This window comes from Argopecten irradians, chromosome 1 (genome assembly GCF_041381155.1).
Source record: "Argopecten irradians isolate NY chromosome 1, Ai_NY, whole genome shotgun sequence".
Taxonomy (NCBI): domain Eukaryota; kingdom Metazoa; phylum Mollusca; class Bivalvia; order Pectinida; family Pectinidae; genus Argopecten; species Argopecten irradians.
In genome coordinates this window covers 34803916-34830754 of record NC_091134.1, presented here as the reverse complement: position 1 = coordinate 34830754, position 26839 = coordinate 34803916, and the positions used below count along the sequence as shown (strand labels likewise).

The 26839-nt window shown below is 34.5% G+C and overlaps 1 protein-coding gene and 1 long non-coding RNA gene across 2 annotated transcripts; one reads left to right on the top strand and one right to left on the bottom strand.

Annotated features, from left to right (window-relative positions):
• Nucleotides 1-2478, top strand: LOC138325422 (uncharacterized). Its single transcript, XR_011208779.1, has 2 exons — nucleotides 1-1134; nucleotides 1906-2478. It is a non-coding gene; the product is annotated as an uncharacterized lncRNA (long non-coding RNA).
• A 1881-nt stretch (nucleotides 2479-4359) lies between these two features.
• Nucleotides 4360-26837, bottom strand: LOC138325404 (importin subunit alpha-7-like). Its single transcript, XM_069271063.1, has 14 exons — nucleotides 26687-26837; nucleotides 23043-23177; nucleotides 22660-22755; nucleotides 22136-22232; nucleotides 21754-21845; nucleotides 21114-21245; nucleotides 20534-20622; nucleotides 20155-20254; nucleotides 14776-14939; nucleotides 12748-12826; nucleotides 12327-12452; nucleotides 11985-12112; nucleotides 11508-11683; nucleotides 4360-11153 (listed from the first exon to the last, which is right to left on the bottom strand). The coding sequence occupies exons 1-14, from the start codon at nucleotides 26696-26698 to the stop codon at nucleotides 10963-10965; spliced, it is 1617 nt and encodes a 538-aa protein (XP_069127164.1). The 5' UTR covers nucleotides 26699-26837; the 3' UTR covers nucleotides 4360-10962.
• Between the last annotated feature and the right edge of the window lie 2 nt (nucleotides 26838-26839).

The window sequence follows — 26839 nt, the reverse complement described above, 5'->3', positions numbered from 1 at the left end:
TTCTGTCGTTTTCATTTACTGACGCCTGACGCAATGTAGATAAAGATAGCCCATCTCATTTTGGAAAGTTTTTGCCAGTGGAGTTTAAATTCCTGTATAATTTGGTGTCATCTGAGAGTATATTGGCTTCATTATTAACTACAGCATGTAAGTCATTCATAAGAATCGATCCGAAACACTCCTTTGAGAGACTTTTAGTTCAACTCGACTGTAAATCTCTTTTTAACACAACTTATCGATTTCATCCCGGAGAAAATCTTTAATCCACAGATATTCTGTGTGTGTTGTAAATCTAGATTTTTCCCCGTTTTAAGAATGGTTCTATTTTGTAATTTTTTTTCCATTCATTTTTGTTCACTTTCACTGTCAACTTCGCTTTACAGACATTAATTTTACGTTCTGGGTATATTTAAATCACAGTTTACTCTTTTATATTTATATATAATATGTAATGAACATGTTGAAAATTTCAATGTCTCTCCACTATGAGAAAATAACAATATGTCATTGCACTGCCTACCTGTATTTGAATGAATGAATGCTATCTCTGACAATATATATGCACTGGTGATTTCATTGAGGGATAATCTACCTGTAATTTTATACCTGTATAGGAATTGTATAACACTTAGTCTGGTATTGTAAAATGTAGATACGATAAGTATTGAACAGTATACATACACCTCGGCAGGTAAAGAAGGATCTGGGACCAGTGACAATAGAAGTTTTGGTATTTATGTCATGCTTAAGTGATTACGGTAGTATATAAGTATACCACACATTGTACTTTTAAGTGTATAATCCCATAGTGGATTATTTACTTATATTGACCCAGGCGCGGTATTTGTGAAGAGTGTTGTATACAGCTAGATTGATTGGTTTGTGTTTTAAATGAGTGACAGACGACAGGCAATTCATACCGAGCTAGCAACAGAGAGAAACTCATAGCAGAGACTGGGACACGTTCTAGTTTTCAACTCACTTGGTTACGACAGGACACTCGGTGAAGGCATTAGGGATATATTCTGTGTAATCAGAGATGGATATTACCTCCCAGAAAAAGAGAAATGCTATCATTAAGCGAATGGCAGAACAGAAAGAGGAAGAACTCATGCTGGAGAGGACAAAAAGGGAGTAAGTAAATTGATGTATTTTATTGAAGAATTGATTGATCTGTATCACTTTCTGTTATTTATCGGCGGTGGGTCTGTTGAAATATAGATCATCTATAGAAAGCAATCTCTAAAAGTATATAATATGTATTTAGATGAATATGAAACATTAATAAATTAAGAATCATCAAATTATGATAATTCATTTTCAGCATATCATAAAACTAATCATCCAAATAAGATTATCTTTGTTATTGTATTAGATATGTAGCTAATTTTCAAGAATCTATTGCTCATTTTACCAACATTTAAAATATATTTTTCAAAACCTATAAGGTCTAAGAATTCTATCGATTTAAGTACTGGCCGATGTATATATTATAATATGAAAAAGTCTGATTTTAAAATCTATATTGTCTGTGGTGTCAAGTTAACAGGAGATTTTATTTTATCACCGCTCCTTTGGCAACTCTCATTGATTTAGATATATATACAAATACAGACTGTGTTTATTCAGTCAACAAAAGAAGATAATCACTCAGACGGAAGGGTGGTAATCCAAATAGTAATAAAATATTACATCATTTGTGTTAAAATAGAATATGTGTTAATACGAAGGTTAGATTATGAAAGCATATGTACGGATTTATTATATTGTTTATGGGTAAATTTATGATATATTTTTTCGAAATCATCTTGCGAGTTCAAGTAAGACCCACAAACCAAAGTCCCAAAATCACTACCATAAATGATTCAAATGTCCAATTTTATCAGATTCATTCACGATTTACAGGTTGAGGGAAGATCAATGCAATAGATATCGTCAACGTTATGAAGCACGTAAAGAACTAGAAAACCACTGGAGAGAAGCAATTGAAATGAAGAGGAACCGGGAGACGTTTTAAAGCGTTACAGTGGTGAATATCTGACTATCTATGTGAGGAAGATATGGACAAGGTTGGATAACTAATTAAAGTGTCATGTCACAGACTCAGTTTTAACTGGAACTACATAATGATTGGTTATGGTAATTGGCAAACTATCATCATCATCGGTTCATAGGAAACTGTATGGGTATGCTTTGGCAAGAATGCTGCAACATTACTCCATAATTTCATAAGAAGATGGATTCATAAGTGCATATAGAATGTTGTGTTCTCCAATTATATGTACTGGTAAAATTAACTTTCTGTCAATTGATGTATTAATTTGTACCTATCATCTATATGTGAATGATAATCCAATGGACAAGTGGTAGATGAATATGTAAATAAATATGAAAATGTGATGTATACGAAAGCAAAAACTATGCAGTTTTGTTGTTCATCGAGAAATTCTTTAATCTGTACGTAAAATGTTTTAATTATTGGAGATTATCTTTTCTTTAACAATTAAAACATGTAAAACGCATGCCAAAAAAAAAAAAAACAATTATGTGTACTAAAGTTGAAAAAGAACGGTGTGCATTTATACCTAATGTTCAGAATATTGCTTACAGTGTGATTTCAACATTTTTTTTTAATTTTTATAAATTGAAAGAGATTGAACAACAGGCAATTCTTATGTAAATTCTCTCCTAGGTAACAAAATGAAATGATGTATAAGTATAGGTTAGTTTTAGTGAGTAAAAAGAAAGGTAAAAAAATAATGAATTAATATTGTATGTTATGTTTGGACGAAAACTAAAAAGAAAAACAATTACATTGGTGAAAAGTAAACTTACTTTCAAGAGAGAAACAGCTCATCCACGTCGTCCAAAAAGACCTTTTGGATTATCTAACATAATGCTTATGGTAGAGAGGGGAACATCCCATTAACCATTCACCCCTAAAAATTCAAAATGAATTGTTCCCGTCGTTGAATTAGAAAGGTTCAAAACATGGCGTCAGGGGTAAATGGTAAAAAGCACGTTAAGAAGAAACGCCAACATAAACAAACTTTGATTTCTTAATTCGATAATTTACACAATCTCTAACATTGTTAACATAAATGAATTACTAGTATGGTAATATTTTGGATTTTATCAACTTTTCTGTCAATGATGGATCACTCAATGAATGGTTTTGTGATCTCTCAAACTCACACGACCTCTGTAACGTGATAATTTTGTGATAAAACAGGACCTACTTTGTTTTTGGTTCGCAACTCGGTCACAATTAATATCGTACGCTACCATCTCTGTAACTTCGATTATCCGTTTGTGAAAGGATCTTTGACAGAGAAGCACTTAAGTTTCAAGAGACGAAAGAAAACCAAAAAACAGGGATGTTAAGTACTTTTTGTTGAAATGTGAAAATTATGATCAGTTATCATGTGGTAAATCAGACACGTGACCGTTTTCACGATCATAAATGTTTATTAAAATCATCGAACATAATTACGTTTCTTAGTAATTATCAAAAAGTCTTCTCAATATGAGAGAATTACTCTTGAATTCATTTCGGTCCTGCAATCATAACTAAACGCATGATGCATTCTTTTCCACAAAATGAAATGCAAGATGAGATCAACAGAGTGACCAAAATGTACGATAATGAAGACCATCCATCCTATCATAGCTACCAAAAGGAAACGAGTTGAAATGACTATTGGTGACGCGAACTACTACATGTAATACTTTATAAAGCTAGCTGAGCTTCATGGGTATGTATATATAAGAGACATTTGCCCCGAGACATTATACGCATATAGCTCGCACGGTGACTTCCACAGAATCAGGAACAATGTTTTATATGCTCGTTCTTTGGTCAATGACTACTGAGAATTTCATAAAGCAGATAATCTATTTGAAAAAGCGACATGTATTGTCGAGTTAATTTGCTAATCATTATCATTTTCGTTTATTGACTAACGCTGAAACCAATATTTCAATTTGGTTTTCTTATGGCTAAAATGGTTAAGAATTATGGTATACCCTACAAGATTGGAAGGCATATATACGCTAGTATTCGGTCCAGTTCCTACATCCACCACTCATGAACTTAACGCTATTGGCATTTTAGCTTTTTGCTCGAGTTCTTGAGCAATAATTTCAAAAAATGACTAGCTAGCTCCTACTTCTCTGAAACATGTCATCAATTTTGGTTGTCAGAACTTTCCTATTAATGTTTGGCTTTCGCTGGCTTTTTACAAGAGTTGTTTGATATTTCCCGGAAATAAATAAGAAAGACACAAGATGTTGCCGGAGACGTGAGATAACGTACCAGGACATTCATTTCAGGTAAGCTGTTAAAAATACTAACACACATTTATCTTCTTTTGATGTTTTATTGAATTATCACACACAATAATGACAACATATATGGCATGTATTTGTGCATGAGACATTTTTGTTCTTGCATCTTGTACTGTAAGTGTTTCCCTGTCAGTTGTTAACATGTTACTGTAGGTTAACAGTCATATACGTGTATGGTATGTCCCAACCCTAAGTCTGAGAACCACTCTCAGGTATATACCCTATCCACAGGATTTAACACTCAAACTTATAATTCGTTATTAACCCAAGACAATTTTCATAAGAAAATTGAATGAAAATTGAATCCATAGGCCAGAATTTAGCGGTTAAGAAGGAGGGTCGGAATCAAAATACTATTTTGGTTTTATGAATTTTAGTCTAGTACCCAATTACAGTAGCACCATTAAAACGATACAATCAATATATGGAGGCTGAACTTTGGTAAGCTACCATACATGTTTAATATGGCAAAATGTCAAGATCTGATATGAAAGATTCTTTTTGCAAACTTTTGAAAGATTACAAAAAAAAAATCATTTATGAAGTCATTTATGAATAAAGTCATTTGACTAGAATTTTTGAATGCATTTCTGCCAAAAAAATTCCCAAACTGCCATATCCAGCTATTTTGACTACAAAAAAACAACACCCGTAGCTACAAGAGTTGATTTTTTTCATTACAAAAGTTTTTTTTATCGTTAAACACTAAATCTTTACACAAATAATTTAAGACGGAATCATTATATAGAAATGATAACATGATATTGAAATCCTTATCATCAAAAAAGATATGCGTATCATAAATCCTTGTCATTCAGCGAAATGGATTTCTTGATAAGTACTTGAAAACGATTTCTATCATATTTGTCAGTACATGTACAACATTGCTATAGATTATTTTATACATATGCAACAAATTGCACATAAATATTTTATATTTTCAGTTGAAAGACATACGAGATCAGTTATATAATGCAACAACACTTGGCCATTAGCGTTAACAGTCAAATAGCTGGCCCAAATGTATTGCATTAGGTATATGTACATCACACGACACTATACCCCCATTAAGCTTTTTAAGCAAATCAAGCCCTAAAAATCAAAAGAATTTCCATTCTCTGACAATATTTCTTTATACTCTACATTATGAGGGTTCAATAATATTAGCAGTTTTCCGATAAATCTCGCAATTAAAATTAAGCCCCACCCTGTTATCTTATGAGAATGTGTATAAAAATAGTCCCTGTATTAAAAAGTTGTGGGTGCACAACCAGGCTGGCTATGATATATACAAGTGTATAGTAGAGTGAATCACAGTATCATCCTTCTACATATATGGGAAGCCCTAACCAGTGTGTGTATATATACAAATTGTATGAGTATCACCTTCATTGGCCCTTACCGTCATATATATAATCTTAATCATCAAAATCAATATCTTACAAGTGATGAAATAGTATAAATCTCTAGATTATTTCATCAGCCTTGATAGATATTCATAGACAGTGATGAAATAGTTTTTTGTTAATGTACCCAACATATTATTTCATCAAAATTTATATCTTTTAAAAATGATGAAATAATTACATTGAAATCTACATAATATTATTATCATACACAAAGAGAGATTTTTCAATAGTAATTATAAGCGTAATTGATAGTTTCATTGGTTTAAGGTATATACAAGTATTGAGTAAAACTATCTATAGAGATGAGGAATGATACTGCCACAAGATATCATATTAATGTCATCAATATTAGAAAATGTTAAACAAGTAATCTAGTACAATGTAATGAACTAAGGCAAGATACATATTATCATCTGCTTGTAGTTCTGAGGTTTTTGGGGTTTGTTTAAAATGTAACAGGGGCTACAATGTTTGACTATGACATACTGTATCTCCTGTACAACAACGTATATATACAACATGGTTTCTATGTCTGGTGTATTTATACATTTTGTGCTTGCATGCATTAATATGTTGATAACTTTTGTAGATTGGCAAGAAATATCAAGACAGATTTACTTGAGAAAACCATAGACTTACACATCCAGAAAAAATATATATATACGAAACAAAATCAAAACAATAATAGGCATTGTGATTATTTCTTTCTGTTACAAAAAGTAAAATTGTTTAACTTTAATTACAACCGTATAGACGTTTATTTTTGCGGGACATTGCTATGATCATGACAATTTGATCAGCAAAAATTTTGAGAAATGCTTGAATCTCAAATACCCTTAAAGCCAGATGGCATTTTCCCCCTTTACATTAAAATCTCGAAAATGTTCACCCGCAAATAAACAACCAGCTATATGGTTTGTAATATCTCGATCTAGAGGTTTACCAGAAAAAGGAAACCTTAGCTTCATCAAGCAGAATTTGGATTTAAACTCCAGTACAAAATTTATAAGTCACATCAATAATCCGAGGTAAACATTTATAGTACATGTAGTATACATACTTTGTAAGGTAGGTATGGAATGTGTTGACATATCAATGATGTGTAGCTCATCTATTGTAAGGTATATCTGTTCCCCATGTGCTGCCTATTAGAACTTGTGTACTCATATAGTGTTCACTCTATCGATCTGTGCTGTTGTATAGCTATAGTCACTTTGTACTGAAAAGATGTAATATCTTTATAAAGTTCATGATTATTAAAAATTGTATTTAGCAAAATGAGTGAAATCCCAGCCTGATTACTGTACCAAGGTCATTGCTGTTTTGTAGTAATCTTAATTCATTTGTATGCATATGTTTTTGGTACTTGCAGTTGCCAGAATTATTTTCACAATCAACGTGTAATTCACATAATATGTCACATTTTGCTGAACTTAACAAATTATTATCATTATGATTTTTTTTCCTTAGAATTTCATATACAGGACAGAAAATAACTGTCCAATAACATTTTCCACAATATTCACAACAGCAATAATTTCCTAATTTCTGTCACACAAGGTTTTTTTCATTTCCCTTTCTGCTTTTTACATGTATTAAAAATTCAATAACAATGGTTATTTTAAATCTAGAATCAAAAGTTATACATGTCTTTATTCTCATCAAAATACCAATGTATATAATTCAACAAAATTAATAAAGGTTCAGCATTGCAAAATGGTGCTGTATTCAATTACATGATCATAATTGTTGTATATTGTGTATATCTTTGAGAGGAGCCTGTAATGTATACACTGCCATACTGCACATGGACATCTATCAATAAACAAGAATGACGACTATCTGGATAATTACTCTATAAACAGACCTATATTATTGTAAATACACGTATACACATAGGATAATGTTTAGGTGGCGGTAGTAGGGTACACTTTAGCCCTCGTTGATAATAATTACATGATGATTCATGAATTGTTATAATTATTGGGGAAATATTAAATTAAGTGGCATTAATGATAATTAATTATAACTGCTTTAAAAACATTTTAACTTTAGAATAAGATTTTTGATAACAATTAAACAAAGAACATTTCAAAGCTAATCAAATCTGAAAACATATTCATCAATGTATCTCACTTTCTTGTGAAGGTAAAATATAAGTATATCCAATCACAGCTCCCTTTATAAAGCTTTTTTTTCTCAATCTTGATTCAACAACATGGCACCCTGGATAAGAACTGTTCAAACCTATACTGTTTAAAAGATAATCACAAGAAAAAAATCAATACTTGAAAAACTTGACTTCTGCTGTCACAAACCCCTATTTATCTTTACAAAAGATTTAAAATCTGGTACAATGATCTGATTTATACTGAAGAAGACATTATGTATGATAACGTAGAGACTCTCATGATGTTCAGGATTATATATTTGTTACCAAAATGGAGTCTAAGCTTTCAAAATCGAGGGTTTTACAACTTTACACTGTAGATTGAATACGGGATATACTATATCACTACTTATAACAATAAATCATAATTTGCTTTCATAGTGGAAATGGAGTTATATATCCACTACACAAAATTAGAGCAAGCCAAAATTAAAGCAAAGATCACAAGAATTAGACAATTGGTTATCTGAATACATTCTATATTTACATCTTATGGAGTTATCTCCTCTTGCATGCGAGTATTGATTATGATGTCATGCATGAATGAGCATAATGTCATATTTTACTAAGAGCAGTAAATCTTAAGACATAATAGTCAATAACTATGATCAAGGGAAGATAACTCTGTAATATGCAAAAACAAAATACATGTCATTCATACTAGGTAGAAAAGAGGTTTTGCTACATTGGGTGTCAAAAAGGCAAGATTTTTTAAAACAGTTTATGCGGACTACAGATGAAAAGCTAATTAATTCATACGAGGAAGACATTGGCAGGTCCATTTATCATGACAAAAATTCTGGGAAAAGAAATTTATGCAAAGTCAAGGTAAAACTTTTACTCAATATTTTGCCAGTTGAATTGGGTTTTACAGCTCTGATTATCTAATCTTACCAAGCAAAACATTCCATAAGATATGGCATAAAAATAAATCCTAGATTCCAGCAAGAAGTCATATTAGTGAAGCAGTTAAAGGGAGAAGGTAATTTTCAATATTTATATTAGTATTATGCAAGAATAAAACTATATACACTACTATGGTCATATAGCAAGCCTTATATGTTAGATGAACCTTGGGAATATATGTAGGTAGGAGAAATTATGATAACATTGAGCTTTATATAGGATCTGTCCAAGACATTCCAAGAGATTCGGAAATTCATTCATTTTTTGAGGATCGTTATCAACTTTACGGTTTAGATTGGCTGGACAAGAATTGTTGATCATAAGCAGAGTGTTCAGCATAAAACCAAAAAAACTGACATCTTTTTAAACAATCCTTACATGTACAGCAGCATACTGTTAGAATAGTAATATATAATGAAGTTCTAACAATATAGTGAATCAACAATCCTAAACTCGACAATTTTGATGTTAAAAGCAGGTCTTTTTCTCACAGAATCATCACGTTGTACAAAATTTGAACTGATGAAAGTTAGTACTTTCCCAAAAACATTTTCACATGAAAAGTGGATTAGTAATCCCGATACAAAAGACAAAGTAAATTTGCAGGGGTTTCATGTCCTTGTTATAGCAGATATATTATTATCAACAGTCTTGTTTTAATGTCTCGAGTAATAACATCTGAATTATAATATATAAGCAGGAGCAATTGATGCATCAGATTATTTACTGCTCAACTATGTACAACATCATATGTCACAATTTCCTTAAAGCTATTAATGTTATGACATAACTATGTTGTGTTAGTTACCAAATGTTTTGAATAATTGTGGATACACAAATTAACGAATGCTAAAGCAGATTCTATCATTTTTTATCCAGAGGAATATTAAATATTTTGCAGTTTGCTGTGATACCAGAATTCTCGTCTTGTTCATGATTAAGAGAAAGTGCTTAAAATAATAACCAGTAGAAAGCATATTGAGCCTCTTTCAAGTAGTGCACCAGTATATTACAATAAAATATTTCTTATAACACATAACAAAATTCTTAACAAGGAACCAGTATCTAGTTTACATCTTTAGCCTCAAATGTACATGCTTAAGTTTATACAAATTCTTTTTAAACATAAAGGTCTGTCTATCTTGACATGAAACCATACTGTTTCAAAATAGGGTTTTATTAAAGAAATGACCATAATGATGAAACTTAATGTTTTTATTTCAATTTTTTCGTGTGATTTTTCTTCTTCTTTTAAATATTCAGATGATTATGAAACTACCCTTTCTCCTTATTTCAAAGCGGAAAATGAAAGATATGGGTAACACCAGGGCAGGGGGGCATAAAAATGTTGTAATTGAGAGAAAATAAAGTATTTAATGAGATAACTATCATAATTATAACTCTTGAGGAGAGATACTTGTAAAACTATCCAGGGAATAAAAACAAGGTCTCTAGATCCTCTCCCTCCCTCATCATCTAGTTATCAAAAAATCTTTTTCATAAATATTTTATATAAACAATTCGCAAAATATAGTTTGAAATCTGAAGATATCTAATGTTTGTATTTTTAGAGTATTGATAATACCAGAGCACTTGATTAGTCACATCAATACTTTTTGACACTAAAGGAGAGAATTATTTTAATTAATATATTGTTAACATATATAATATTGTCTACCTTTCATCCTTAGTATATCGATCATATCCACTGCTGTTGTAAAACTGCAGTATTAATTTAAATCATTGAAATTGAATGGTATTAAAACTGAGGATATAAGGATATATATTCTGAACAGTTTATATTCCATTGTAAGCCCACTATAGCTTGCTAAAAAGACACTGGCATTTTTATCTTTCCAACAAAATAGTTGTATATAATAATGGTTGAAATAAAGGTTGTTTCCTTATCCAACACTATGTTTTTCTGTAACAGAATGGCTGACATCCACTCTTTAGCCGAGTTTGTTTCTTTGTTGCAACTGAAACAGAACAGAAACAAAACTTGCACATGTTTCTTAAACTTCAATTGCACTGGAACACCTGATGCCAATTCCAAAGCAGAATTGAACTGCAATGGCACAGAAAAATTCTCTTTTCCCAATGTCCAAGAAGTCACTTTCTGAAGTGGATTTAGAACTGAAATCCATCCACATTGACATTTTCTGAAGGGTTGAATTGAAACTGCTGTGAGTTCTCATCAATTTGAGGAGCAACTGTTTTGTCTTCTTCCTCAGTGCCAAAATATCTTTCTATCATGTCAAAGGCTTTTTGATATATTTCTCTGTTTTGATGGCTTTGTAGAAATTCTATTTTGTCTAGTCCTGAAAGAGATAAAAACATTTTATGATTCAAAAACAACTTTCGATATGTGTTTTATAACTAAAGTCAAAGATTTATAGACAAAGACGTCTAAAGGCCTTAACATTTATATCTGACTTCTGATGGGTATTCAAAATATATTGACTCGTATTTCTATTTGGCTTACTGGCTCAAGGTCTTAAACTGGACACACAATAGAAGGGCTGTTATAGAGCATAACATAGCACAGCACAAAGATGTAAATCACAAATCCACGCACAACTTAAGTAGAGTAGGGCTCCTCACATCTCTCACTACATATATTCATTTTCATGCATGTACTATACTACTGATCAAATCAACAGGCTATATCATACCATAGCATTCCTCAATCATAACAGCATATGGGTTTGTGCCATTGTGTAGTTTTGCATCCTGTTCTCCGAGCTTCAAGATGTTTTCCAGACCATTCAAGGCCACCTGAACAATCTTAGCGTCCATCACAGTCAAAAGATCACAAAGTGGGGAGATGCAGCCTTGATCCACCAAAAACCTGTGTGATACAAATCCAAACCAATCAATAAGTGTACCATCTTGGCAAGGTTTTTGAGAGTCATTATGTGTAATTTTCCTAGGAAAAAAATATTTAAATTTTGTTCCTACAAAGAAATTGTTGTTTTTGTGTATATTCAAATATTTATTCAAAAGGTCTGTAAGTTAATGTCTTCAACAATATTATGAGGTCATAACACATTTTATGGTTTCACATGATGTTGCCATTTACTAAACATTTACTCTGGTTGCAAAAGTAAAGACATTTTCTGTATGTTACAGGTAGAAAGGGTTTAAGTTACCTGATCTGTTCAGGAGAACCACCAGAAGTTGCATTTGTTATCGCCCATGCAGCTTCCTTCCTCGTTTTGAAATCTGCTTTTCCTAATATATCTATTAGCACTGGGAATATATTTGAATCTATAACACACTGAAAAACAAAGACAAACTCATCAATATGATAATACATATGATAGACGGCAAATGTAAGATTTCAAAGATTATGTGCTAACTGACAACATCTTTAATAGGTATTTAAGAAAACTTTCAGAGATTATGTATAAACTGACCATATCCTAAACTTTCTATGATTATGTATTAACTGACCATATCTAAGACATTAAGGTTTTCTTAGACTAACTGACCTGTATTTGTACTCTGTTTCCTGCTGTAATATTTGATATTGTCCAACAGGCTTCTTTGCGTATGGATTCTTTGGAACTACTGAGAAGATGTAAAAGACAAGGCAGAGCTGAACAGCTCAAAATCACCTGCAAAAAACATGCCTCACTTTAATCAATTTCTAACCATAGTTTTTCAGTCATATAAGATATGGAAAATAAATATATGACATTCAATTCAGGAAAACTTTTATAAATCAACAAATTCAAAACTGAAGTTGCATAATTTTTCTCCTGTCATGTTAAAGAATGTGTCAAATGATAAAACTTATCTAATTTGCAGAAGAAGAATAAAATGGAAATGATACTAACTGCATATAAACTTTACATGTATTAGTACAACTTTGTACGAGTTACTTCCCTTAGAAAAGTAACTGAGACATACCTGTGTTTGATAATCATCACCTGTCACTATGTTTCCTACTACTCGCAGGGCAGCAGATACCACACTCTGATGGCTGTGCCTGGCAACATGAAAACGGAAAAGTCATAAATACAAAGGTATTAGTGAAAATTAAAATGACTGTTTGTGCCAGAGTTAATTCCAGAATTAAGGTGTGAATTTCTGTCTAAAACAAGGAGCCGCAAAGCTTGGCATTATCCCCTGCGCCCAGTTGTGTATGAAAGCTCAAACATAAAATAAATGAAGCTCATTGTAAATAAGAGTTTAAAATGAAAGATTCCCATTAGCAAAAGGCACAACTAGAGCACTAGCCTAACATGTACAGAAAGTTTCGTGTAGCCAAGTTGAACGGTTTTTGAGTTATAGCCTGAAATAGAAAGGAAACTTTAATAATATGGTATTTTTAAATAAGTTTCCATAGTAACAGAAAAAGTATCGAAAATGAAAGGTTCCCATTAGCAAATGGCACAACTAGAGCACTAGCCTAACATGTACAGAAAGTTTCGTGTAGCCAAGTTGAATGGTTTTCGATTATAGCCCGGAATAGAAAGGAAACTTTAATAATATGGTATTTTTTTAATAAATTTCCATGGTAACAGAAAAAGTATTGAAAATGGAAGGTTCCCATTAGAAAAAGGCACAACTAGAGCACTAGCCTAACATGTACAGAAAGTTTCGTGTAGCCAAATTGAACGGTTTTCGAGTTATAGCCCGGAATAGAAAGGAAACTTTAATAATATGGTATTTTTGAATAAGTTTCCATGGTAACAGAAAAAGTATCGAAAATGAAAGGTTCCCATTAGCAAATGGCACAACTAGAGCACTAGCCTAACATGTACAGAAAGTTTCGTGTAGCCAAGTTGAATGGTTTTCGATTATAGCCCGGAATAGAAAGGAAACTTTAATAATATGGTATTTTTTTAATAAATTTCCATGGTAACAGAAAAAGTATTGAAAATGGAAGGTTCCCATTAGAAAAAGGCACAACTAGAGCACTAGCCTAACATGTACAGAAAGTTTCGTGTAGCCAAATTGAACGGTTTTCGAGTTATAGCCCGGAATAGAAAGGAAACTTTAATAATATGGTATTTTTGAATAAGTTTCCATGGTAACAGAAAAAGTATCGAAAATGAAAGGTTCCCATTAGCAAAAGGCACAACTAGAGCACTAGCCTAACATGTACAGAAAGTTTCGTGTAGCCAAGTTGAACGGTTTTCGAGTTATAGCCCGGAATAGAAAGGAAACTTTAATAATATGGTATTTTTTGATAAGTTTCCATGGTAACAGAAAAAGTATTGAAAATGGAAGGTTCCCATTAGAAAAAGGCACAACTAGAGCACTAGCCTAACATGTACAGAAAGTTTCGTGTAGCCAAGTTGAACGGTTTTCGAGTTATAGCCCGGAATAGAAAGGAAACTTTAATAATATGGTATTTTTGAATAAGTTTCCATGGTAACAGAAAAAGTATCGAAAATGAAAGGTTCCCATTAGCAAAAGGCACAACTAGAGCACTAGCCTAACATGTACAGAAAGTTTCGTGTAGCCAAGTTGAACGGTTTAGGAGTTATAGCCCGGAAACGATACTCGGACAGACGGACGGACGGATGGACGGACGGACGGACGGACAGAGCCCAAATCAATATCCCCCGCAAACGCGTTTCGCGGGGGATAATAATTGATGCTTAACATATTTAAAAACTGTGCATGAAACTTTCAACAAATATTTTATTACACACAAGAGTTTCAACAATAATATGTGTCTTTGAAAGTTATTTTTCTGTAGTATCAAGTATTGACAATATAGCAATTTTAAGTTATCTTAATTATTTTAAAGTTAACAAATGCCTATGAAACTTTACTGTAATGTAAGAGTGGGGGCAGCTTTTCATGGGACTGTAGACAGTACAAATAAGACAAACATAGGTAATATTTTTAAATGCCTTTCCCATTCATAGAAGAGGCATACCCAACACTGCCAATTGATTTATATATCAGAAATATCATTCTTACATGAGGAGTTCCACTAGTCTCCTACAAACACCTGAGTCTATCACAGCTTGTATTTTCTCATTTGGACCATCGGACAGGTACGAGAGTGCCCAACAGGCATCGGAAAGGACGTCTTTGTCTGTGTGGAAGAGGAGTTTTGCTAATACTGGCAGGGAAGGCAACACCTATAATAAAACAAACGAAATAATATTTAGCATTTATTCATCAACAATAACAGAATATGATTTAAAGCCAACACTCAATATAAACCTAGGTTTCAGAAATTTCTAACTGTAATGTGGAGAAGTGAACATGCATTTCATACATCAAAGGAACTAGGTACACATTTAATATAGACTTATCTCTTTGACATAATAGCAAAAGTGCAGTACATGTACATGTGACAAAATATTTGCAAGTTTATATCATCATCGTAAGCTTATATGGCTAAGACAAATGTGATGCTATGAATATGAAACTGACTCTCTTGTTTTATATCATTTACAGTGTGAACATTTGACGTTCTGATGGGAAGTTTTGTGACTTAGGTTGGATAAATATAATTAGGAAAATAGAGGATGCGGATTTGTGTTTATTACAGACGGGGCTTATAATGCAAATAATACAGTATTCTACATATTTGAAACACAATTGAAACTTAAACATATGTTCTCAATTTTTAATAGCCTATGAAACAAGGACATAGTCATTCAGATCCCCCGCTAATGGAGATATCAAAGCTGAAGTAAGTTTGATTGTGGAGACTTATGTGTATGAAAACAAGAGGCCCAAAGGGCCTTAACGGTCATCTGACTACCTTGGCAATAGTAAATCTAATTTCATATGGTGTCATTTGTCAGGACCATGTCAGGATCATTTTCAATTTCTTTCAACAAATTTTATTTCAAACAAGAGGCCAAAGGGCCTTAACATGTAGGAAATTAATTAGATATAGTGTCATGGTAGCCATCTTCGATTTAGGATCAACCAGAGATGTAACAACACTTTGTCGGGACCATGTCAGGATCATTTCATGCAAGTTTCAGCCAAATCGCACTGGTAGAACTTCAGAAGAAGTTCAAAATGTGTTTTCAAGATGGCGGCTGTGGCGGCCATCTTGAATTTCGGATCGACCCGAAAAGTTACAACATTTTGTCAGGACCATGTCAGGATCATTTCATGCCAGTTTCAGCCTAATCGCACCTGTAGAACTTGAGAAGAAGTTCAAAATGTATTTTCAAGATGGCGGCTGTGGCGGCCATCTTGGATTTCGGATCGACCCGAAAAATAACAACACTTTGTCGGGACCATGTCAGGATCATTTCATGCAAGTTTCAGCCTAATCGCACCGGTAGAACTTGAGAAGAAGTTCAAAATGTGTTTTCAAGATGGCGGCTTTGGCGGCCATCTTGGATTTCGGATCGACCCGAAAAATAACAACACTTTGTCAGGACCATGTCAGTATCATTTCATGCAAGTTTCAGCCAAATCGCACCGGTAGAACTTGAGAAGAAGTTCAAAATGTATTTTCAAGATGGCGGCTGTGGCGGCCATCTTGGATTTCGGATCGACCCGAAAAATAACAACACTTTGTCGGGACCATGTCAGGATCATTTCATGCAAGTTTCAGCCTAATCGCACTGGTAGAACTTGAGAAGAAGTTCAAAATGTGTTTTCAAGATGGCGGCTTTGGCGGCCATCTTGGATTTCGGATCGACCCGAAAAATAACAACACTTTGTCGGGACCATGTCAGGATCATTTCATGCAAGTTTCAGCCTAATCGCACCGGTAGAACTTGAGAAGAAGTTCAAAATGTGTTTTCAAGATGGCGGCTTTGGCGGCCATCTTGGATTTCGGATCGACCCGAAAAATAACAACACTTTGTGGGGACCATATCAGGATCATTTCATGCCAGTTTCAGCCAAACTTCACCGGTAGAACTTGAGAAGAAGTTCAAAATGTGTTTTCAAGATGGCGGCTGTGGCGGCCATCTTGAATTTCGGATCGACCCGAAAAATAACAACACTTTGTCGGGACCATGTCAGGATCATTTCATGCAAGTTTCAGCCTAATCGCACCGGTAGAACTTGAGAAGAAGTTCAAAATGTGTTTTCAAGATGGCGGCTGTGGCGGCCATCTTGGATTTCGGGTCGACCCGAAAAATAACAACACTTTGTCGGGACCATGTCAGGATCATTTCATGCAAGTTTCAGCCTAATCGCACTGGTAGAACTTGAGAAGAAGTTCAAAATGTGTTTTCAAGATGGCGGCTTTGGCGGCCATCTTGGATTTCGGATCGACCCGAAAAATAACAACACTTTGTCGGGACCATGTCAGGATCATTTCAGGCAAGTTTCAGCCAAATCGCACTGGTAGAACTTGAGAAGAAGTTCAAAATGTGTTTTCAAGATGGCGGATGTGGCGGCCATCTTGGATTTCGGATCGACCCGAAAAGTAACAACACTTTGTCGGGACCATGTCAGGATCATTTCATGCAAGTTTCAGCCAAATCGCACTTGTAGAACTTGAGAAGAAGTTCAAAATGTGTTTTCAAGATGGCCGCTGTGGCTGCCATCTTGGATTTCGGATCGACCCGAAAAATAACAACACTTTGTCGGGACCATGTCAAGATCATTTCATGCAAGTTTCAGCCTTATCGCACCGGTAGAACTTGAGAAGAAGTTAAAAATGTGTTTTCAAGATGGCGGCTTTGGCGGCCATCTTGGATTAACGCACGGCGCACGGCGGACGGCGGACGACGACGGACGAAACATGACGACTATAGGTCATCCTGACCCTTCGGGTCAGATGACCTAAAAAACCAGGAAAAAGGAAGTTGAGCTAAAGAAAGATGGAGTATAATTCAAGTAGAGCGGGGCTGCAACTGTTGAATCAAATATACAGCCTTGACATTTATATTAGACTATATACACAAAGATGGGTGGAGTTTTGCAAAGTAACATTTACCATTTACCATGATATTTTCAGCAATGTTTCCATGGTAACGAAAAAAGTGCAAAAAATGAAAACCTAAAAATAACAAAAGGTACTACTAGACCATAAAAAGAATGTGTCTATGAAGTTTTGTGGAAATATCTCTGCTGGTTTTAGAGTTATTCTCCGGAAATGAACCTGCTACAAAAATATGATATTTTCAGCAATGTTTCTATGGTTACAGAAAAGAAGCACAAAAAGTGAAAACCTAAAAATAGCAAAAGGCACTACTAGACCATAAGAACAATGTGTCTATGAAGTTTCATGGAAATATCTCTGCTGGTTTTAGAGTTGTGCTCCGGAAACGATTCTTACACAAAAATCTGCCATTTTCAGCAATGTTTCCATGGTTACAGAAAAAAGTACAAAAAGTGAAAACCTTAAAATAGCAAAAGGCACTACTAGACCATAAGACTAATGTGCCTATGGAGTTCCGTGCATATATCTCAACTGGTTTTCCAGTTATGCTGCGGAAACGAAACTGGTACAAAAATATGATATTTTCAGCAATGTTTCCATGGTTACCGAAAAAGTGCAAAAAAAGAAAACCTAAAAATAGCAAAAGGCACTACATACTAGACCATAAGAACAATGTGTCTATGAAGTTTCATGGAAATATCTCTGCTGGTTTTAGAGTTGTGCTCCGGAAACGATTCTTACACAAAAATCTGCCATTTTCAGCAATGTTTCCATAGTTACAGAAAAAAGTACAAAAAGTGAAAACCTTAAAATAGCAAAAGGCACTACTAGACCATAAGACCAATGTGTCTATGAAGTTTCGTGGAAATATCTCTTCTGGTTTTAGAGTTATGCTCCGGAAACGAACCTGGTACAAAAATATGATATTTTCAGCAATGTTTCCATGGTTACGAAAAAACAAGAGGCCCAGAGGGCCTGTATCGCTCACCTGGTTTGTAATGCCAAGTAATGTTCTGAATACAGGTTCATTGTTTCTTTTCTGAAGGAATTTTAATATTAACCTCTAAATCCCCTATTGGGCCCCACCCCTCCTTCCCCAGGGGGTCAGAGCCAAAATTTATACAAGTTCTGTTCCCCTTCCCCCAAGGATGTTAATGGCCAAATTTGGTCACAATCCAAGCAAAACTCTAGGACAAGTAGCGATTTATAGGATTTACCTTTATTTCCCCTATTGGGCCCCACCCGTTCTGCCCCCGGGGGGCCAGAGCCAAAATTTATACAAGTTCTGTTTCCCTTCCAAAAAGGATTATTTATGGCCAAATTTGGTTACATTCCATGCAGAAATCTATGACTAGTAGCGATTTAAAGGATTTACCTTTATTTCCCCTATTGGGCGCCCCCCCTCTCCTGCCCCCGGAGGGTCAAAGCCAAAATTGATACAAGTTCTGTTCTCCTACCCCCAAGGATGTTTATGGCCAAATTTGGTTACAATCCATGCAGAACTCTAGGACAAGTACCGATTTTTAGGATTTACTTATAATTCCCCTATTGGGCCCCGCCCTTCTGCCCCCCCGGGACCAGAGCCAAAATTCATACAAACTCAGTTCATATTCTCCCAAGGATATTTCTGGCCAAATTTGGTTACATTCCATGCAGAACTCTATGACTAGTAGCGATTTAAAGGATTTACCTCTATTTCCCCTATTGGGCCCCGCCCCTCTTGCCCTTGGGGGATCAGAGCCAAAATTTATACAAGTTCTGTTCCCTTTCCCCCAAGGATGTTTGTGGCTAATTTTGGTTACAATCCATGCAGAACTCTAGGACAAGTAGGGTTTTAAAGGATTTACCTCTATTTCCCCTATTGGGCCCTGCCCCTCCTACCCCCGGGGGGTCAGAGCCAAAATTTATACAAGTTCTGTTCCCCTTCCCCCAAGGATGTTTGTGGCCAAATTTGGTTACAATCCATGCAGAACTCTAGGACAAGTAGCGATTTATAGGATTTTCCTTTATTTCCCCTATTGGGCCCCACCCCTCCTGCCCCCGGGGGGGTCAGAGCCAAAATTTATACAAGTTCTTTTACCCCTCCCCCAAGGATGCTTGTGGCCAAATTTGGTTACAATCCATGCAAAACTCTATGACTAGTAGCGATTTAAAGGAAATGTTGACGGACAGACGGACGGACGGACGACGGACGGACGACGGACGGACGACGGACGGACGGACGACGTACGCCACGCCATGACATAAGCTAAAAAGCAAAAAATGAAAACCTAAAAATAGCAAAAGGCACTACAAGACCATAAGACCAATGTGTGTATGAAGTTTCGTGGAAATATCTCTACTGGTTTTAGAGTTATGCTCCGGAAACCATTCATACAGACGGACAGACGGAAGGAACCCATTTGTATATCCCCCGCCAACTTCGTTGGGCGGGGGATAACTAAGTGAAATGCAATCACACCAGTTTACAGTAACCCAGGTTTTACCTTGCTGAAGTCGGGAGGTGGATTTTTCCCTCTACATAAATTGGACAAACACCACACTGCATTTCTTGTCATTGATAAACTGGTTTTCTTGCTAAGTAACCTAAACACAAAACAGTAAACATTGAGCACAATTCTTTTTTTAATCATTCCATAGATGTCATAATGACAACATTATTGTGCTAAATATCATGGAACTTTGCTATAAAAAATTATGCCCTGATGAAACGAAGAAAATCAGTAAACAAAGAACAGATATTAAAATGTTCACAAGCATATTCTTTCTAGTACACAAAAATTAATAAAGGAAAATTATTTTTGTACAGAATGAATTCTTAATAAAGTTTTATGAAAGTCATGATGTACTAGAAGAACAACTTACTGTAATAGAGGGACAAGGATTCCTTCTCCTAACACATAATCTCGACACTCTGGACTGTCACCAGCAATGTTTCCAAGGGCCCATACAGCCTGTGAATGTCAAAGATCAAATCACATAAAACAGAAATCTATAACCAACTAATCCATGTTTTAAAATATAATTTGATTGAAGTATTGACCTGTGTATAAAGACCGTTTGGATATTAAGATCATTATTTCTTTGACCTTCAAGTGTAGAATGAATATACATACACTAACTACTATGCTTTCCGTCCAGGTACGAAATGGTCCCTATGTGCGCTAGTGGAGCTTTGCTGCAGAGAATCACTTGGTCAAAATTTTCTATGCTTTTAACAGGTTTCCAATTATTTCATGCTTACAGACTCATGTATTTATAATTCTTGCATAAAATCAGCATAACAATCTTTAATAATATCTACCTTACCGCTCACATTTGATTTATTAGTCATACAAACCAAGAGTGAATGGTTGATACAATGGCTATGGCAAAACAGAACCAAAGATTGGTTATCTGGTTAAAGTTTGACATTTTCACTAAAATCACTCCAGCATAATCATACCTGTTCTTGCACATCCTCTATTTCTGATGCTAAAAGTCTGATAAATATAGGAACTGCTCCAGCTTCAATGACGATTCGGGTCTGTATGGATGTACCTGAGGCGATATTTGTTAGAGCCCATGCAGCCTCAAACTTAAACGAAAAGAAATATGTAATTTAAATGTTTTAAACAACCAAATACTGCAGGTCTTTCCTACAACATGATTTATTATGTAAATTTTACTCTTATTTCTCTTCATGTCATTTTCTTCTCTTCAAAATTTCACTATTGTTAAAATACAACTGATTAATGACACTCAGTTTTCCAGACATTATATTCCTAAAGAAGATATGTTGATTTGAAATTCACACCTTTTTATTATACACCAAAAATGTGTACATAATGATGGTAATTTACTTAACAATTTAATGTGGAGAAAAGTTTTCACAAAAATAAGTCTTCAAATGTGTACATATATGATGGGGCAATTATGATTTTTCATAATTGTAAATTTTGTATCTGATTCATTTAAGATCAGCGATTCATGTGAAAAAAAATTCTCAAAGATATTTCTGAATGCTTATAAAACCACACACAAAGAGTAATTTGAACAGACCACCATCTGAGTGCTGATAATAATGTTATGTTGACCCTACTTACTTGTAGAGTACAATTTCCATCTTTCTGTAGGAATTCTACAAACTTTGGTACAATTCCTGTTTGTATCACTTCATCTATTGGAGGATTTGGTTCTGTAGTGAAACGAGAACAGTGATGAACAGTTGTGCAAAGAAAGAGAAGTATATTGCTAAATTTTTCAATATACACAAGTATAAGGCAAAATCATAGCAAATATGTGTGTTAATTTGTATTGTTTACATGTTAGCCTAGCTGAGAGTCTAGGGTATTAAAATCAATAAATAAGACAAATCTTTTAAAATTGATTCAGTGGTATATTGCAGTTGAATATGGATAATTTATTGAGAACAAAGATAATGACAAAAGATGTAGTATGACTTAAGATCTAATTCTTAATGTTTACCTCTTGAAAGCAGTTTTCTAAACTTCTGAGTTGCAACCTCTTGCTCTTGTAAATTATCACTATATAATACTTGTACCATTTCTTGTGTTATTCCACCCTGGAGAAAAAAATCTTATTTGACAAAACATATAATTTTGATGGTCAATGACAAGTTCAATACATAGATATATATCAGCATTTAAAATATATATTTACAATACAGTAAAATTATAAGTTGAATGCAATTAACAATGAATGCACAAATATATATTCATAGTATATCTGGTATGATCAATTCAAAATCTTACAATAATATACACAATTAAGGCTTGCATATCTGGAAAAGCCATACAAGGTTATTACCCAGGTATAATGAAAAAACAAAACAGTACTGACTCATAATGACAAAGCAGATTAAACCACACCAGGAACTAAATATTTCAATCACTAAGAAGCCACATAGGATTATGACATGTAAACAGGATGTGGTTTATTCTCCCTAATTTCTATTGTACAAATGAAAAAAACATCAAATAAGAATTTACTGTGTATGGAGTAGAAGATACAAAGTTGTCCTGAAACTCTCCAGCCACCTCTTCGGGAGATCCAGTTGGCATAGCAACATTTCGACGTTTAAATAACTGTGGATTGAAACACATGAAAAATTGTTGAATATGATTTGTAATAAAAAATGTTTTTTTACATGATATATATAGCAAAATGAATAATATTGACCAAACAAATCCTGATTTTAAAGTTGAAATACTGGAACTCATGAAAGAACAGTTTGAATGATAGAACATTTCTTTTGTCAACCGCTTGGAGACATTTACAGCATTTATTTCTTTAAGAACTTAAATAATGATTTTTTTCCACAATTCCATTGCATACAAAAGTCACGACAATTATATTGAATTTTGTTACATACTTGTTGATCTCTCTTTTGTTTCCTAATTTGGATGCCTTCTTCTTCACGCCGCCTACGTAATTCTTGTGAATCCAAAGCTTTGTTTTTATAAGCCTTCAATCTGTGGCTAGCTGGGCTAGATGAATCTGCGGACATCTGAAGAAGAAAATTAACAAATAAATTATCAAAGGAACCATTCCTTGTCATTTGGTCATCATCAATACTGCAGGGGTAACTAAAACTGTTGTTATGTACCTCTGGAATATGTCATGAATCATAACAAAACTGAAGGCAGCTTGAAGAATATTACAGAGACAGAAATGTCCAACTTCAAAGCCAGTCAACCACAGCTACCTACCATATCAATTTTCAATTCAAATCAGTTATGGGTACAGAATGTATATTATATCTCTTTTATAAATAGGTGTAATATAAATGATGGTTCAAATTAATCAGCTGTGACCAGGAAGTTCAATTGGTAGAGTATCCAAAGCTCTGCTAGTGTTTGAAGGTTCCAGGTTCAAACCCTGGTGTGGTCGTGTACTCCCCTCCTAAAACATTCAGTGCCTGTGACTAAACCTTGTTTCAAATGAGCTGACAACTTATAGTAAGTTTAAGGGGATAATTTAATCTACACATGTTGTGGGTGGTGTCTTTGTGGAATTTCTATTACAAAGGGAAGACTGTAACGTTTAAGAGACAGGTCATTGGTTAGTGACCAGTTACTTCAATACAGGTGTTTCGGGATCCTGAAACGACGACATTAAAGCACAATTTACCGTCGATTAGGCCCATCATCCAGTGATTATGAGATCAGTTTTGTGACGTCATAATCACCGGATGGTGTGACTAATTGACGGTTAATTGTACTAAACCCGCGCTGTTTTGGGATCTCGAAGATCCCGAAACGACGACAGTAAAGCACAATTTGCTGTCGATTATTCCCATCATCCAGTGATTATGATATCAGTTTTGTGACGTCATAATCACCGGATGGTGGGACTAATCGACGGTTAAATGTGCTAAACCCGCGTTGCTTTGGGATCTCGAAATCCCTGTATTGGTAGACTATGACTAGCATACGGCTAGTTGTAGCTCACTTTTTGTATATATAATCAACTGTTTACAGTGAACACTAGATCAGTAGACATTATGATGAGTAGATTACCATTAACAAGACCGCCTGCCGTTTCTAGTATGTAAAGTGTACATGTGCAGTTTGTCTACAACAGATCGAGTAGAAGTCCTGATACCACTATTATAGTGAAATATGGCTATAATAGCAAAATATGGCTATATAAACAGTGGCAAAACGCATGAATTCTTCCAAAAGAGGTATATGTTGGAAAAAGCGAGAGTTTTTGATGCTATGTACGTTTTCCTTGTCCTAAGTTGACACGATAACAAAGTTTATAAATGAAAAACTCACCTGTGCTTTTTTCTGTAAAATCATTGTTTTTCTAGCAGGAAATTGCAATTGTTGCCTGCATTTGCTTGCTTATTAACCAATTTCTAATCTATTTGAAGGTCACAATAACTTGCACATGTTCTCCCATATTTGTGTCAATCGAGTCAGAGTCGCTTCAACCAGAAGGGGATTTATACAACATTTTTTCCCCTTTTTGATTGGCGAACGAAAATGTCATTGGGCCGACTTGGGTATGGTCCGAGTTCTCTTCAATTAGAGTTATTCTGGGGATCCCTAGCCTTTGTTCATTCAGTTATTATGGCGATAAAAACCAGGGATTTTAAAGAGAAGTGCACATCAGGTGAGTTTTTTTATTTCAACATCCGTTTTTTTGTAATAACTAAGTACATTGATCATATTCCAATTTACCGTAACACTCAATTTTTGCTTTAAAAACATTCAGATTCCATGGGTTTTGCCACTGTTTATATCACAGGGACCTGGCACGACTTTTAAACTAACAGTATACATATATATATATCAAGGGTATGAACTTGGTGGTCGTGAAAAACGGACCTATTTTTTTAAAACCGTGGTTATTTTAATAAATGGATTCTACACAACATTGACGGATATCTTACCTTAGAGAGAAATAATTTATCTTTCCATTGACTGCTTAATGAACAAAATTGGCCAAGTATTGACGAAGTTATGGCTTGATGAATCGGGAAATTTACGAAAAATATGCTTGGTAGACATTTCCCTGTCCGGTCGAAATGTCGTCTCGGCTCTAATGGGCACCTCAAAAACCAAGCCAAAATCACAAAATCTATGCTTGTGGTGGTAAACAGTATCCATAACTGTGTTCATCCACAATCTCCTTCGGAGGTGTCATGACCCGTACTTTGTAGAAACCCCATTTAAACATCGTGTAGCTCACTTACTTTTACCGTGACCGCCATGTTCATTTGTTTTTCGGAACGCTTCTCGAGTTTACCGACAAGCACAACATAACATAATTTGCATAATGTAGTCGCATTATGTAAAGTAGAGAAGCGTTCCGAGAGAAAAATGAACATGGCGGTGACGGTTAAAGTAAGTGAGCTACACGATGTTTAAATGGAGTTTCTACAAAGTACGGGTCATGACACCTACAAAGGAGATTGTGGATGAACACAGTTATGGGTACTGTTTACCACCACAAGTGTAAATTTTGTGATTTTGGCTTGGTTTTTGAGGTACCCATTAGAGGCGAGACGACATTTCGACCGGACAGGGAAATGTCTACCTAGCATATTTTTCGTAAATTTCCCGATTCATCGAGCCATAACTTTGTCAATACTTGGCCAATTTTGTTCATCAAGCACTCAATGGAAAGATACGGTAAATTATTTCTCTTTAAGGTAAGATAACTGTCATTGTTGTATAGAACCCATTTATTAAAATAATCACGGTTTTTAAAAAATAGGTCCGTTTTTCTCGACCGCCGAGTTCATACCCTTGATACTATAATATATATATATATATATGTATACTATTGGTTAAAAAATTTCGTGCCAGGTCCCTGTGGTTTAAAAAGAGTTAAAAAAACACTATAGCTATATTTGGCTATTATAGCCGTATTTCACTATAATAGTGGTATCAGGACTTCTCCCCCGACCTGTACAGTTAAGCTTAAACTAGTCCTGTGTCCATTACTTCTTTCATGCATTCAGAACGTCGTTCAACTTTTGGTTTATATGATTATTCATAAAGCAGGGCCAACCTAAAAATAGATTCTGCAATCTGTGTTCATTTGTAGCTTTTCTGTCAATTCTATTCACATGGGTTTCTGAGTAGCTAGGCCTATATATACATTTGATATTTCATATATTTTATGACATCATAAGGAATCATATGACATCTTCCACAATTCAATAAAGAAATTCATTTTCATCATTATTACAAAAGAGACAGTCCATAACTTGGGGCGGTTGGTCATGGGGTGTCACATATATACTAAAAACAAACCTTGTGGGCATTAGGCAGTACTTTGCTGCTGAGTGGATTTGATTCGTGAGCAACCAAATATGCGGGTGTAGAAGTATACCATTGGGATTCATAAGTTTGGGCCAAATCATCATTCTTTTACCAAAACCACTTGTTTGTGTTGAAATTTGTGTGACGTCTGAAACAATTCTACGTTTCAGTCAGTAATATTGAAGAATGAAGTTTGTTTGAAATCATTTACATAGAGAATATTGACTGCAATACTCACTTCGATTGGCATTTATGTGTAGATTTTAGTTCCCAGTTCCGATTCTTACTTTCTTCTCTTCCACTTCGACATTCACATATAAAGACGAAGCGAGCATGCGTTTCCGTCAGATGTTATTTCGCGGAAAAATAAAATATTTTTTGATAATAAAAA